The 16,998-nt window shown below is 41.2% G+C and overlaps 1 protein-coding gene across 1 annotated transcript in view; it reads left to right on the top strand.

The window, feature by feature from the left end:
• Nucleotides 1-9,255: 9,255 nt before the first annotated feature.
• The window catches only part of SCAMP1 (secretory carrier membrane protein 1), a 113,107-nt gene continuing 105,364 nt past the window's right edge, over nt 9,256-16,998 (top strand). The window contains exon 1 of the mRNA XM_025892687.2: nt 9,256-9,454. Coding sequence (XP_025748472.1) covers nt 9,398-9,454 — 57 coding nt within the window. The 5' untranslated portion in view covers nt 9,256-9,397. The remainder of the gene's footprint in view (nt 9,455-16,998) is intronic.

Below are 16,998 nucleotides of genomic sequence, written 5' to 3'. Positions count from 1 at the left end.
TATATATACCACATCTTCTTTATCCATTCATCTGTTGATGGACATCTCAGCTCTTTCCATAGTTTGGCTATTGTGGACACTGTTGCTATAAACGTTGGGGTGCATGTGCCCCTTCAGGTGACTACATTTGTATCTTTGGGATAAATACCCAGCAGTGCAATTGCTGGGTTGTAGGGTAGCTCTATTTTCACCTTTTTGAGGAACCTCCATACTGCAAAACCTTTTTTTCAAATTTATACAAGCTCATAGGGCATTCCAGAACCTTAATTCTGACAGATGCTGGTTGTATGATAAAACACATGAATTTATATATGAATTAAATTTAATAATCAAGTCATATATATTTTTTTAATTTACAGTGTTCTTTAGTTTGACAAATACTATGACATTTTAATTCTATGTCTCATTTGTATGTTTAATGGAGTCGAATTTCCAGAAACTCTGCACGTGAGGAAGGAAGAGAAATCAGTGTTGTCTAGTAAGAATCAGTGAAATTTGTCTCAGTCCGTGTGGTTTGGCCTGAGATAGGCAGTGACAGGGTTAAAGGATTAGCCCTTTAATATCCAGCTGACCAGAAAGCATGAAGTGTGGTTTTAATCTCAACTCTGTCTCTTAGCTGGTGGTGGCCTTCACCCACTCCACTTGATGTTATTATTTTTCTCTGTAGGTTCCATCATGACCTCCCTGTTCTTCTGCCCAGAGCCCGGAAGTACGTGATGTTTCCTCACTGCTGCTCAGCCTAACCCCTTCTCTGCACTCTCCCAATATTGGCAAAGTTATTGGTCTTGAAGTGAGGTATTTCTTTCCTCACATGAGGCAGAGCTATCTGTTCTCAGTTCCTCACTGGGCTCCTAATGATAATAGCTCTTAATTTAGTTTCCTCTCTATTATAGCCTTCCTGTCCCTAGGAATTTGGCATGAGTTTTTGAGGGCTGGACCAGAAGGCAAATGAGTGATGCATCTTATGCTGTATCCAGAATTATCCTCTCTCTCAGGCCTTAGCCCCTGTCCATAGAATAAGCCTGGGCTCTCTCATTCCCTCCTTTGGGGTTGAACTCTTTTCCTACCAAGAATATTGTCTGTGAGAGGATCAAGGAAGAGTTTTTGTTCCCCATTGGCTTCAGGGCCTCAGGCCTAGAGCTGGCTGTCAGCATCTCCCACTGTCCCTCCCATGATGTTTCTCGGTCCTATTATGGTTGTGCTCTGGTGAGTCTGTTTGTGGGCTACCCTGACATGTGTAGACCTGTCTGGGTTCTCAACTTCTTAACTTGAGCTAATGCTCTGGGACCCTCACTCCATTGATTTAGAAATTATTGGACTTGATTTTTTTTTGTGTTAACATTAATTTTTTTTAAATTTCACATCACCAAATCTCCATTGACTTTATGTTTCAAATTCGTTTGTGTACCAAACTACAATTTAATCAAGAAACTGGTCTAATACCCTTGTGAAAATATGATTAATCTCCTCAGAATCTTGCCTGACAACGAAGATGTTCTCTGTTCTTATTTTACCATCACTGATCTTCTTATGCCCTTTATGGTGAAAAGTGGGTGACAAAGCAGGCAAAGGGAAGGCAAATTGTTTTCCAATTTTGTTTTTTATACAGAAATTTCATTGTTCTTAAATAATCTTTTTAGAAAATTTTGCTACAATGTTTATTTACTATGATAAAATACAGCATTATATGGCAAAAATTCAGAATATATTGTAAAAACTACTGTTAACAATGCAAGTAATAAAAAGAGGTTAGGGAACTGTTAGGTGAGCGCAAATCTGCTGTGAAAGAAATTTCTTTGGCTTTCACTATACCCATCCATGAAATCGTTCAGCTTCAACATTATACCAGATGCTATGCTGGGTATCAAGAATGTGAAAATAATCAAGGTGTGGTGTGTGCCCCAGTGGTATATATAATCTGGAGGGAGACAGAAGTACGCCAAGAGGGGTGATAGACCTCACTGGAGCCCAAGGTCACATTCCTTTGGCAACTTCTGACTTGAGCTGTGGTAGACAGTAACTATGTATATTGATGGCTTCTCACGACTAGTGTTCACTGAGTTTCTGAGCTTTACTGCCTCAGGGATTGCCTCTGTGTGTGTGTGTGTGTGTGTGTGTGTGTGTGTGTAATTAACATGCCTGGGAAGATCTCTACCAATAAGGAATAGGAGTTGGTGGATAAATGCCTCTGTCCTTCAAAGGACAATTATAAGGAACATTTTACATGGTTCTTCAGAGGATCCCCACTGGGAATGAGCCCCAATTACTTACAGTTGTAAATTGCTTAATAATTCATTTATTGGAGGGATGCCTGGGTGGCTCAGTCAGTTAAGTGTCTAACTCTTGGCTTTGGCTCAGGTCATGACCTTGGGGTCGTGGGATTGGACCCCACACTGGGTTCCACACTCAGCTCTGAGTCTGCTAAAGATTGTCTCCCTCTCCCTTGGTCCCTCCCCCTGCTTGTGCTCTCTCGCTCTTGAATAAATAAATAAAATCTTTAAAAATAATTCATTTATTGGATTTTGCTCTTTAGCTGTCTTGTTCTTCCCTCTAGCTTCCTGGGAACACCACTCAAATAAGCTATTTATACCCAAGTTCCTTGTCACTTTCACCCAAATCAAGGTCCTGCTTTTGGCAGAATCCGATTTTTGCATTACCAATATAAAGTAGTGATTTCTATAGATGATAAATATATAAACAGAGTTCTCTGGTTCTACAGAGGATGGATCAACTAATTTTTTTTTAAAAGATTTTAATTATTTATTTGAGAAAGAGAGACTGAGAGACAGAGAGTACGAGAGGGAAGAGGGTCAGAGGGAGAAGCAGACTCCCCGCTGAGCAGGGAGCCCAATGTGGGACTCGATCCCAGGACTTCGGGATCATGACCTGAGCCGAAGGCAGTCGCTTAACCAACTGAGCCACCCGGTCACCCTCAACTAATTTCTTGAGTAGGAGTTTCCAGGAGAGACTATAGGTCAATTGCAGGAGCCAAAAAAGGGGAGAAGTTTGAAATTGATTGAAAGATAAGGCTTTCCAATTTCTTTAACTATTGCTCAATATATCTAGTCCTGGGATGATACAATGGAGGCTAAATTGCATATCTTCTGTTATTTGAATGCGTTATACTTGCCTAAGACCTTATGGGCTTTTAGGAGGAGTCAACGAGACAGTTTTGCTAATGCCCAGGCCTCGGACTAAGCAGTTTTTAGAACCAAGAATATGAACAAATCTATGCTTTGACCTTTGAAACCATCTCTTGATTCGTGAAGATGGTTCAAGGTTGGAGAATATCATGATGGGCAGGCTTGGTCCAGGGATATTGGTGTGGTTAAAGATAAAGGGACAGTTTGCTTGCAACCCTGTGTGGTGGTTTTCCATTGTCTTGTAACCAAGCTCCTAGGGCAATGTGTCAGGTTCCATGAGAGACGGGCTGTGAGAATGTAAAGAGAGGGTCAAAAGATAAAATTGTGATTTATCAAAGCATATAAAAAAAAAAGTAAATCATGAAAACCTCACTGTATAAGGCCCATCCCCCAGCAGAACCCAGGGCCTTAGCGAAGATGTCTAAACAGTATGAGATTTGAGCAGGACTGTACTGGGTTTTGTGGGAGGAAAAAATATCCTCCCTTAGTCCCACAGCCTAAGACCATACCAAGAGACAGGCAGAAAACTCCTAAGGGTGCAAATGGAGGGAAACCAACTATGGCAGCTGCCCCAAGGGCTGTTTCAATGAAAGGAGGTGATGTGGTGGGGATGGGGGAGAGCTTGGTTCTCAGACCTAGAAAGTATGGATATAGTTATCCTCATCCCTGTCAGTATTTCTCCCCAGTCATCTGGTAGTTGGACTTTGGGTTAAAAGGGCATACTTAACAAACCAACGAGATTATGCCACTTCTCTAAAAAAAGAACAACCCCCAAAAAAGAACCCAACGTGGAATTCTGTCCTTGGGCAATATAATAAAGCCTAATGTAGAATGAAAGGACAAACAATATAAAACCCCAGAGATGAGGCCTCTATTTCACGTAATTCTTAAAATAACCTTTAGATTCACTTCAACTCTGAGTTCTCATTTTCTCATTTGTGAAATGATGATAATAATATTTGCTTCCCAAAGGTATATTGTATAGGAGAAAGTGTGTGTTGAGATTCGAGCATTTCAGGGCCTGACCCATGCCAGACATGCAAGAAATTTTTACTGCCTCTACTCTCTCTTCCCTCTTTAGAATAACTATTTTAAATAAAACTGATTTTTTTTTTAATTCTCGGTATTAAAGAGGGAGAAAACTAAGGTAAACTTTCTATAAAAACCCAATAGTTAGATTTGGGGTATTTCTTTTGGGAGATTAGAAAATGGGTTAGACTGCTATGATTATTTCCTCTTTTACAAGAGTTCCCTGATGATTTATGCCTAATTTACAACTTAAGAATTGTAAACTGTCCTTACTTTGAAGACTTTTATGAAACTGCACAGACATTAGGTAATATCAAGTGTGATTATATAATTTATGGTTCATGAAGAAAAACCAGAATCAGTTTTCTAAAAACGTACCTAGATAAAAAAAACAGTAGTCTTTGTTCTGCTTCTCACACTAGTGTCCAAAGGAGTTACAGGACTGTAACACTTATCTTACTACATTATTATATTTATATATTACTATATATACATTACTACATATTACTATATATTACTATGTATTACATATTTTACTGTTACTATATAATTACTATAATACTACATAATTTACTATATATAATATATAACATAGTATGTATTGTATACTATATAACTTACTATGTAGTTTATATATTTTACCATGCCACTATTTTACTTTATTTTCCTTTTTTATAGTATTTTAAATATGCACTGGTAAATGCCTCAGTATTTAGGTATACATATGTGTTTGTATATATAACATACATATATGTATAATAGTGTCTTGCAAAATGCATTTTTTTGTCTTGCAAAATGAGGATAATTTCACCATAATGTTCTTATGCAGACTCTTCTAGCCAATAAAATGAACTCTACAGTTCTTTTTTTTTTAGAGTTTATTTATTTATTTGGGAACGAGCGAGCGAGCGAACACAAGGGAGGGGGAGGAGCAGAGGGAGAGGGAGAAGCAGGCTCCCCACTGACACTTAACCAAGGCGGCCACCCAGCTACCCCTGCAGTTAGTTCTCCAATCTCATTGGCCCATACCATTTACAATGTTTCTATGACGTCATTGTTTGGAATTTAGAGTTTCAATCCAGAAGATTTTATCATAATACTTATACAACTTTGTTTATATTGACTAATAAAATGGTTGTTCTGAATCTTATATTTGCGTTTATTGTGAGCAAAGACGGTATGTGGGATTCTTTTTTATTAACTAAGAAATGTTAACCGTAAACAATCATTTCTTGAATACTTTCTTAGTAGCAGCAGTCACAGCAGCAAATCTTGAGATGGGGTCTACTGTGACAAAAGACGAATTTCAGTTTTAACCCATTAGTGAACCCAGAGTCCAATGAACCTTTGAAGTAAGAAATATAAATTTCTTTTTTTTAAGATTTTATTTATTTGACAGAGAGAGACACAGCGAGAGAGGGAACACAAGCAGGGGGAGTGGGAGAGGGAGAAGCAGGCTTCCCGCTTAGCAGGGAGCCCGATGTGGGACTCCATCTGAGGACCCTGGGATCATGACCTGAGCCGAAAGCAGATGCTTAATGACTGAGCCACCCAGGCGTCCCAAGAAATGTAAATTTCTAACTTGACATTTTCTCAACATTTACTGGCTATATGCTAGCCAGTGTAGAAAACATGGAATTTAGCCTATAACCCCCACCCAACAGATTCTCACAGTTAATTTGTTAGACTGAGCGAGAAGGAGCATGATAAGGGTGTGAGGCATACCCTAAAGGAAAAAACAAAAAAACCCCAAAAACAGAGTTAGGGAGGGGTGACACATTGCCACAGGTTAATAAAATATTAGAGCTGTCCAAAGGACCCCAAAAATCATGTAGCTATGTTCTAGGCTTTTTAGGAATTTTCTTGGGAACAGTCTCTATATTTTTATCTTATTCAAGGCTTTATTCTCAACAACTAAAACGCTATTTATCAGTTAGTAGGTGCTCCATAAATACTTGTTGAATGACTAGTGTGAAACTTCAGATCAGAGAGGGGAATTGATTTGATAAAGGTCACACAGCTGGTTTCTGGCAGAGCTGGATCTAGAAACTAGTTTTGAGTCTTCATTCTTTGTTTTATCAAATTTAAGAGGCGGCTCCTGGAAAATGAACAAGTACAGCAAACGAAGCCTTCCATATGCGGACTGTCTTCCACATAGCATTTCTTCTTCCTCTATGATATACCACTAACCAGATCTATCAATTTAATGTCTGAAATGTGAGTCAGGAGAACGGAGTTCTGTTCCTACTTCCTCTATTCACTCACTCCCTTTGCCACTGAGGCAAATTGCTTAACCTGTCCAAAGTCAGTTTCTTCTCTTGTCATGAAACAGCTAAGCTCCCTTTCATTTCTCATGTCCTAGGAGTCTAGATTTCATGAAAGCTAATCAATAAGCTCACCCATGGACCATATCTCTGAACATCCTTATATCAGGGTTCTTGAAGTGTGGTCAGCATATCACCTTTATCAGAATCACCTGGAGTCCTTTAAAAATGCTGATCTTGCAACTGTTAAAGAGTATAAATTAGATGCATAGTTGTTGATTTGGAGGGATTTCCACTAGGCCATCCTTTCCAATGCTTTTCACTTCAACAGTCATGGTACACATAAAAAATGAGAATATTGGGACCCCTGGCTGGCTTAGCCAGAAGAGCATGCGTAAGTTCAAGCCCCATATTGGGGGTAGAGATTACTTAAATATATAAATAAAAACTTAAAAAAAGTAATATTTGTGTGGTGTATTGGGGTAAGAAAGCTTAGACGGTCTCTTTGCTAATGCACTTTTCACTGAGAAACTGCCAGAAGTAACAGTGAGTGAGAAAAACAAGTTGCAGGAAAATATTAGATATGATCCATTTTCAAGACAATACCAAAACTTTGTATATGTGTCTACATGAATATGTATTATGTATTTGTGTATGATCATGTATTATATTATGTGCATGTAGATATACAATGTTAAAAGAATGTTGAAAGGATCATACTAGGTTGTTAAAGTAGGGGAAGAGAGAAGGGAAAACAAAGAATAAAGAGAAAAAAAGTGAGAACACCAGTATGTATGCTACGAATCCACCTATGCATTTATGTAAAATAATGTATTTGTGTGTAAAGACATTTAAAAAATTAAAAATGCAGATCCAGGGCTCCTAGCTGAGATTCCTTAAAGCAGAATTTAAAAGATAGGAGATGTGCAGAGGTGGGTGTCTGCATCATTAACAAGAATTCCAAACGATTCTGAAACAGTAAAGTCTTTGCATTAGGTGCTAATATCATTAGCTGTAAACACACTGTATTGGAAATTTCCATCCTGCAATGCAGGCTAAGCTGATACTCATTGTCTTGGAACATAGTAGATGCATAATAAATAGTTTGATTATTTGGGTCATTTATAGGACAGGTGGAGGGAGTGAGGGCCAAAGTGGTGAGACAAGCAGATCAGGCGGGCAAGGTCAAGCTCAGGAGAGTGGAGGAAAAAAGCATATAACAGCAATGGACTGGGCCCCCTTGCCATTTTCAGACATTCAATCAATATATGTTAGGCACTAAATACATGCAGCACACTTTTTCTAGCTCTTACATAATTCCCAAATAACTCTTTACAGATTCAAAGTTATTAAGTGATAGCACTGTCTCATCAGAACTGGGATTTGTACCTGACACATGTTTTGAGCACTAAGCTAATGAACCAGACACCAGGCAGCTGCTGAGGATAGGGTGGTGAATACAATAGTTAGCTCTTTTTCATATCTAGAATCTTGAAGCTCTGCCATAATCATCTCTGTCGTCACTTATTAGTTGACCGTCCTAGTCAGGTGCCTAGAAGCAGCTTCTTTGTCCTATATTTCAACCTGGATGCTGCCAAAGAGAGATTATAGTAAATGTGTTTTTTTGTCATCATCCCTAGAGCTAGTGTTTTCACAGTGGGGAAGAAGTATCATTTCCTTGCATAGAGCAAGGTGTTCCGCCCGCTCCCCCCCGCCTCCGGGGCCGACCCCCCCCCCCCCCAAGCTAAGAAGACTAATTCTATTTTTTTCCCCAAATCTTAGGCACCGACCAACTGAGAATTCTGGCTCTTCATTGCTTCATCTGTTAAGTGCTTTTCTGTTAGAGCAGAAAGATGAAAATGGGGAAGACGATTCCCTCTCATTAACTTCAGGGGTAGGGCAACAAATGGTACAAAAATTCTTTACACGTACCCATTTTTCTGTGATCTCATCCCTGGTGTTGGGGGCTGTTTAGGAAAAAAAATCAGAGGTGTATATTTTGTGCCCAAATGCCTTAAAGTAAAAACAACAACAACATCCTTTTATCACCCACTAACCACTAACATTAACTTGAGGACCTTGATTTCTAATTCGTGGCACCCTTACCCCAGCCCCATTCATTTCCGGAGAAGTAGCCATTTTGCAGATTCCGGAGAATGGGAGCAGGGGCTGGACCCTAATACTGGATCTTCCCTCTTTCCCAAACCTCTGTGGAGCCATTCCGGCTCGGTAACGCGAGCCTGGTCTCCGTGATTTGTCAGTAACCTAGAGTCCGGGGACCGGAAGACCGGAGGCTGCGATTCCCAGGTGGGGTTGAGTGGGGTGTGTGTGCAGAACTCATTAGCGAGGTCAGGCCCTCTGGGGCGTTATCTTTGGAACCAGGTGCGGAGCTTCTCCAGCTGCCGGAACCTCTCCAGCCCTGGGCTGGAAGCGTGGTTAAATAGCTGCTCCCTGCCCAGGTGTGCAGCCTACGTCTCAGGCTGCCTTCCCAACCTGGGGAAATGGGGTCAGTGTGTGTCTTTCATGTTCACAAAGTACCACCTCTTCCCCAAGTCACGTTCGATCACACGGAGCCGATCTTAAATGGATAGTAATGTAATTAAGTCCAGCCAAACGCATTCGTCAAAACGCGGAATCTCAGGCCCACGGAACGTGGGACGGGTCACCCCCGCTCTCCGCTCCCGGCTCCCTCCGCCGCTTGTCCCCACTCGGTCGTAGCCAAAGCCCGGAACGCTGGATCCAGGCCCGGAAGAACGAGACCGCGAATGGGAGCGGCGCCGGCGGCCGGGAGCCCGTGGCACCGGGCATGCTCAGTGGCGCGGCCGGCTGGGTGGCCCCGAGAGCTGCACCCGGATCTGCTCGGCGGCGGCGGCGGCGACGTGAGCGCGCAGGGGGGCGGCGGCCTCGCCTCGTCTCCCTCTCTGCGCCTGGGTCCGGTGGGTGACGCCAAGCGCCGGAGAGATGTCGGATTTCGACAGTAACCCCTTTGCGGACCCGGATCTCAACAACCCTTTCAAGGTGAGCGTGTGGTCCCCAGCAGTCTCCCGCCGCCGCGACGCGTCGTTGTTTGTGAAAACGACAAGTTCCTTCGCGCCCACTGAGCCCGCCCCTCGGCTCCCCGCAGCCGCCTAGACTGGGGCTCGGGGCCGCCGCACCCCATTTGGGGGTCGCGCCGCGGCCCTCGCAGCGCTCGTTTGGGGGTTGGGGTGGAACGTCTTCAGCAGCCTCTCCCGCCGCCCCCTCCGCACATTCCCGCCTGGGGAGCGTCGTGCCCTCGCCCGGGAGTGGGCCCGCGCGTCGGGAGGGTTCCTGGCCGGTCTCTCGGGAGCGGGGAGAGTAGAGCGCAGGGCAGGTGAAGTTGTCACTTGACAGGCGAGTGTGGCCGGGCGGGGGCCGGGAGGCGGCGGAGGGGATCACCTTCGGGTGGGGTTGTCATGGGGACCCGCGGCGGCGGCGAAGAGCTGCGTGGGGTGATGGCAGAGGTGTAGAAGAGAGGTGAGGGCGCCGAGTACGCTGCAATTAAAAAAAAAAAAAAAGGTGGTGTTATTTTTTAAACTTGTGTTGCTCCCGTATACCACCAGTGGCGCTGCTATCCCCCTCCCCCCATTTGATTCAGGTTGAGAGTGCTGATATCAAAGCAGAAGTGAAAAATAAATAAACACCTGGAAAACAATAGTGCACGTGGACGACCATCTTCTTACCTAACTGCACTTAGTAAGGTGAACGACGGGATGTTTTCCAAGCTCCTAGTGCGTCACCAGTTCTCTGGGCTGCGTGAGGATAGCATTTCCTACATGAGTTTCTTTCCTTCTTGGAGTCAGCCTTATCAACCCAGCTTTGGAAGGGCTTGGCACAGAAACGGGCAAATGAGGAAGGAGGCTAAGATGTTTATGATCTGTGCTTAAACTAATGCAACATCTGAGTATATACCTATTTAATAGTCTGTGTTTCCTAATGAGGTCAGCTGCTTACATGTGTCATTTGTTTCCAGCTGTTGAAGTTTATTAATTTTTTCTGGATATGTGCAATAGTAACTTTAATTTGTAGTCACGCAAAATGAAAGAGTAACTTTATTTTGTGGTCACACAAGTGTCACTTCTGCCTTGAGTTTACATCTCATTACTCCTGGTTTGGTCTCTTATTATGAATCCTGGAAGGGGGCGGCACCTGGCTGGCTCAGTCCGTGGAGCATGCTACTCTTGATCTTGGGGTTGTGAGTTCAAGCCCCACGTTGGGTGTAGAAATTACTTAAAAATAAAATCTTAAAAAAAGAATCCTGGAAGGGAAAAATATCCCTTTTTTTGATTATTGGCCTTTTAATTTCACGGAGGATTATAATACTTAAATGATCCTGGTTATTGACAACTTGATTCGCTGTGTAGGAATGTAGAATAGACTCAGTCTACTATTCCTTTGCTCCTAGTGTCCTTTAAGGAAGTTCTGTGCAATCGGCCTGGAACTTTCAGGCTTTTATAGCTGATATGGTTGCACTTTAAGGAGAGTACTTTCCTCCCCTCCTCACCCCCTCCACCCATTTAGTATTTGGTATTCCATCATTCCGTGTTGTGGAAAATCAGATTATTCTTTAATCATAGACATTCTGGGGGCTCCTGGGTGGCTCAGTCGTTGGGCGTCTGCCTTCGGCTCAGGTCGTGGTCCCAGGGTCCTGGGATCGAGCCCCGCGTCGGGCTCCCTGCTCAGTGGGAAGCCTGCTTCTCTTTCTCTCACTCCCCCTGCTTGTGTTCACTCTCTTGCTGTGTCTCTCTCTGTCAAATAAATAAATAAAATCTTAAAAATCATAGACATTCTGAACACACGTTTCATAACTTGCAAAATAGGTGTTATTTTTAAATATTTTGAAGGTATAATGTTAAGAATCTGTTAGCTATTCCTAATTCAGATAATTTATTGATGTTATTTATTCAGCATCTGACAGTTTGGTTCTTTTTATTGGTCATTCCATTTAATGGCTTATTTTGTATAGCTCGTTCCCTTGTTAGGGCAAAACATTGTTTTCTTCTTAACCTGGACTGTTCTTTGGTGACATCTGATGTTGCCATGACGCTTTGCTTTTCTGCCATACGTATGGTCGTTGTAGTAATTCTAAACCCAAAAGTGGTTTTATTTTTATTTTTAAATTTTTTTTCCAAAAGTAGTTTTAAAGATTTATTTTTATTTTGGGGGGGGGAAGCCCATGAGGAGGGGAGGGAGAGGGAGAATCCTAAGCAGGTTCCACACTCAGTGGAGCCTGATGTGAGGCTCAGTCTCACGACCCTGACATCATGACCTGAGCCGACTCAAGAGTCGGCTGCCTAACCATGTGAGCCACCCAGGCTCCCCTCCAAAAGTAGTTTTAAATACTCATTTGTGGTTACATAAAATTATAAAATTTTTTGTTGCTTATAAGGTGGATGCACTCAGAGGACAATGACTATTCAAGTCCATGAAATGTTTCAAGGGATGGATAATCTAGGCCTAAAGAAGATTTGGCTGTATACGTGTTCCTGTTTATGGCCTTACCCTGTTTTTGGTGACTGTCACAGCACTGCATATCTGCCCTTTATCTTTCCATTTGTGTCCACCCGCCCTGCCTTTTTTTTTTTTTTTTTTTTTTAGTTTGTTTATTTGACAGAGAGTGAGACCGTGAGAGAGGGAACACAAGCAGGGGGAGTGGGAGAGGGAGAAGCAGGCTTCCTGCTGAGCAGGGAGCACGATGTGGGGCTCAAATCCAGGACCCTGGGATCATGACCTGAGCCAAAAGCAGAAGCCCGACTGAGCCACCCAGGCACCCACCTGCCCTGCTTCTTAAAGTGAAGCTTTACATCTACTGCATATTCTTTCTTATTATGTATGATTTTTGAAATAGCATTTCTGATCCTCTCTACTTAAATATAAAAGTTCCTGGTTTTATCTTTTTTTTTTTAAGATTTTATTTATTTGAGAGAGAGAGAGAGTGAGCAAGCAGAGCAGGAGGAGGGAGGGGCAGAGGGAGAAGCAGACTCCCCACTGAGCAGGGAGCACCATATGGGGCTCGATCCCATGACCCTGAGATCATGACCCGAGCCGAAGGCAGATGCTTAACGACTGTCCACCCAGGCGCCCCTGGCTTTATCTTTTTGTTAACTTATGATCATCTTTTCAGATCTGTTCTAATTTTCAGTATTGCAGTATTAAAAAATTTCGTATTTTCAAAATATGATATTTCACATTTGGCAACCATCCTAATTTCTTGGTTAAAAGCTATTTGATTTTGGGGGCTCCTGGGTGGCTCAGTCACTTAAGCATCCAACTCTTGATTTTGGCTCAGGTCATGATCTCAGAGTTGGGAGATTAAGCCTGGCATCGGGCTCCACACCAAGTGTGGAGCCTGCTTAGGATTCTCTCTTCCCCTCTTCCTCTGTCCCTCCCCCACACCCCCTCTCCCTCTCTGAAAAAAACAAACAAAAAAAATCCCAAAACCATAAAACAAAACCTGTTAGATTTTTTGTTTATTTAAATTCTGTTTAGCATATAGTGTCATATTAGCTTCATTAGTAGAATTTCATGATTCATCACTTAAATACAACACCACAAGTGGCCTCCTTAAGACCCATCCCCCTGCCCGCCTCCCCTCTAGCAGCCCTCAGTTTGTTTTCTATCGTTAAGACTCTATTTTGTGATTTGCCTGTCTCCTTTCCCCCCATGTTAATCTGTTTATTTCTTAGATTCCACATGAGTGAAATCACATGGAATTTGTCTTTCTCTAACTTGTTTCACTTAGCATAATACACGGTAGTTCCATCCACATTGTCACAAATGGCAAGATTTCATTTTTTGATGTCTGAGTAATATTCCATTGTATATATGCACCACAACTTCTTTATCCATTATTCAGTGAACATTTGAGCACTTTCCCTAATTTGGCTGTTGTTGATAATGCTGCTATAAACATCAGGGTGCATGTGTCCTTTCGAATCAGTATGTTTGGATCCTTTGGGTAAATACCTAGTAGTGCAATTGCTGGGTCGTAGGGTAGTTCTATTTTTAACTTTCTGAGGAACCTCCATACTGTTCTCCAGAGTGGCTGCACCAGTTTGCATTCCCACAAACAGTGTTAGAGGGCTCCTCTTTCTCCATATCCTTTGCCAACACTTGTTTCCTGTTAATTTTAATTTTGCTAATTTTAGCCATTCTGCCTGATGTAAGGTGATACCTCATAGTAGTTTTGATTTGTATTTCCCTGATGTTGAGTGATGGTGAGCATCTTTTCATATATCTGTTAGTCATTTGGACGTGTTCTTTGGAAAAATGTCTATTCATGACTTCTGCCCATTTCTTGACTGAATTTGTTTTTTTGGGTATTGAGTTTGATGAGTTCTTTATAAATTTTTGGACACTAACCCTTTATCACATATGTTATTTGTAAATATCGTCTCCCATTCTGAAGGTTGCCTTTTAGTTTTGTTGATTCTTTTGCTGCGTAGAAGCTTTTTATCTTGATGAAGTCCCGACAGTTCATTTTTGCTTTTGTTTCTCTTGCCTCCAGAGATGTATGTATCTGGTGAGAAGTTGCTATAGCCGATGTCAAAGAGGTTGCTGCCTGTGTTCTGTAGGATTTTGATGATTCCTGTCTCACATTGAGGTCTTTCATCCATTTTGAATTTATTTTTGTGTGTGGTGTAAGAAAGTGGTCCAGTTCCATTCTTTTGCATGTAACTGTCCAGTTTTCCCAACACCATTTGTTGAAGAGATTGTTTTCCACTGGATATTTTTTCCTGCTTTGATTAGTTGACCATAGAGTTGTGATTCCATTTCTGGGTTCTCTATTCTGTTCCATTGATCTATGTGTGTTTTTGTGCCATTACCATACTGTCTTGATCACTACAGCTTTTTCATGTAACTTGAAGTCCAGAATTGTGATGCTTTCAGCTTTGCCTTTCTTTTTCAAGACTAATTTGGCTATTTGGGGTCTTTTGTGGTTCCATTCAGATTTTAGGATTGTTAATTCTAGCTCTGTGGAAAATGCTGGTGGTATTTTGATAGGGATTGCTTTGAATGTGTAGATTGCTTTGGGTATCCTAGGCATTCTAATAATAATTGTTCTTCCAGTCCATAAGCATGGGATGTTTTTCCATTTCTTTTTGTCCTTTTCAGTTTCCTTCAGTGGTATTCCATAGTTTTCAGAGTACAGATCTTTTACCTCTTTGGTTAGGTTTATTCCTAGGTATGTTAGGGTTTTTTGTGCAGTTGTAAATGGGTTGATTCCTTGATTTCTTTTTTTGCTGCTTCATTACTGGTGTTTAGAAATACCACAGATTTCTGTAAATTGATTTTATATCCTGAAACTTTAGTGAATTCGTGTATCAGTTATAGCAATTTTTTTTGGTAGGGTCTTTTGGGTTTCCTACATAGAGTATCATGTCTTCTGTTAATGGTGAAAATTTGACTTCTTCCTTGCTGATTTGGATGCCTTTTAGTTCTTTTTGTTGTCTGATTGCTGAGGCTAGGACTTCCAGTATTATGTTAAACAACAGTTGTAAGAGTGGACATCCTTGTCTTGTTCCTGACCATAGAGGAAAAGCTGCCAGTCTTTCCCCATTGAGGATGATGTTTGCTGTGGGCCTTTTGTATATGGCCTTTATGATGTTGAGGTATGTTCCCTCTATCCCTGCTTTGTTGAGAGTTTTTATCAGGAAAGGATGCTGTATTTTGTCAAATGCTTTTTCCGCACCTATTGACAGGATCATATAGTTCTTACTCTTTCTTTTATTATTGCTGTGTTTCACATTGATTTGTGAATATCAAGCACCCTTGCAGCCCAGGAATAAATCCCATTTGATTGTGTGATGGATGATTCTTTTAATGTACTGTTGGATTCAATTTGCTAGTATTTTGTTGAGAATTTTTGCATTCATGTTCATCAGTGATACTGGCCTGTAATTCTCTTTTTTAGTTGTCTGGTTTTGGATTCAAGGTAATGCTGGCCTTGTAGAATGAGTTTGGAAGTTTTCCTTCCATTTCTATTACTGGGAGCAGTTTGAGAAGAATAGGTATTAACTCTTCCTTAAATGTTTGGTAGAATTCCTTAGGAAGCCGTTTGGTCCTGGACTTTTGTTTGTTGGAGACATTGATTACTGATTGAGTTTCTTTGCTGGTTATTGGTCTCTTTAATTTTTCTGTTTCTTCCTGGCTAATTTAGATATTTCTAAGAATTTATCCATTTCTTCCAGATTGCCCAGTTTATTGGCATATAATTTTTATAATATTCTCTTATAATTTTTTTTACTTCTGTGGTGTTGGTTATGATCTCTCTCATTTGTGGTTTTATTTATTTTTTTTTAAGATTTTATTTATAGATGAACCATGAGAGACTATGGACTCTGAGAAACAAACTGAGGGTTCTAGAGGGGAGGGGGGTGGGGGATGGGTTAGCCTGGTGATGGGTATTAAAGAGGGCACGTACTGCATGGAGCAATGGGTGTTACACTCAAACAATGAATCATGGAACACTACATCAAAAACTAATGATGTAATGTATGGTGATTAACATAATAAAAAAAGATACTATTTTTTTTAGAGAGAGAGGGAGCTTGAGCAGAGGGAGGGACAGAGGGAGAGGAAGAGAGAGAATCTCAAGCAGACTTCAGGCTGAGTACGGAGCCTGACATGGGGCTCGGTCCCATGACCCTGAGATCATGACCTGAGCTGAAATCAGGAGTCAGATGCTTAACTGACTGAGCCACCCAGGTGCCCCATTGTGATTTTACTTGGGTCCTTTCTCTTTTCTTTTTGATAAGTCTGGCTAGGGGTTTATCAATTTTATTCTTTTCTAAGAACCAGCTCCTGGTTTCATTGATCTATTTTTTTGTTCTTTTGTTTATTTCTATATCATTTATTTCTGCTGTAATCTTTATTCCCTTTTTTCTGCTGGCTTTAGGCTTCATTTCTTTTTGTAGTTCCTGTAGGTATAAGGTTAGATTGTATATTTGAGATTTTTCTTCCTTCTTGAGGTAGGCCTGTATTGCTACATAATTCTCTCTTATGACTGCTTTTGCTGCATCCCAAAGGTTTTGGACTGTCATGTTTTCACGTTCATTTGTTTCCATGTATTTTTTTTCTTTAATTTCCTGGTTAACCTCATTCTTTAGTAGGATGTTCTTTAACCTCCATATATTGGTGGTCTTGCCAAATTTTTTCTTGTCGTTGACTTCAAATTTCATAGCATCATGGTTGGAAAATATGCGTGGTATGATCTCAGTCTTTTTGTACTTGTTAAGGCCTGATTTGTGACCTGGTATGTGATCTATTCTGGAGAATGTCCCATGTGCACTTAGAATGTGTATTCTGCTTTAGGATGAAATGTTCTTAATATATGTTAAGTCCATCTGTTCCAGTGTGTCATTCAAAGCCATTGTTTCCTTGTTGATTTTCTGTTTAGATGCTCTGTTCATTGCTGTAAGTGGGGTGTTAAAATCCCCCACTATTATTACTATCAGTGTGTTCCTTTATGTTATTAATTGTTTTATATATTTGTGTGTTCCCAAGTTGGCATAAATATTCATAATTGTTAGATCTTATTGTTG

The sequence above is a fragment of the Callorhinus ursinus genome, unplaced genomic scaffold (genome assembly GCF_003265705.2).
Source record: "Callorhinus ursinus isolate GAN/ISIS: 27379988/994484 unplaced genomic scaffold, GSC_fseal_2.0 scaffold23, whole genome shotgun sequence".
Classification (NCBI taxonomy): Eukaryota; Metazoa; Chordata; class Mammalia; order Carnivora; family Otariidae; genus Callorhinus; species Callorhinus ursinus.
This window is presented reverse-complemented; position numbering and strand designations above follow the sequence as displayed.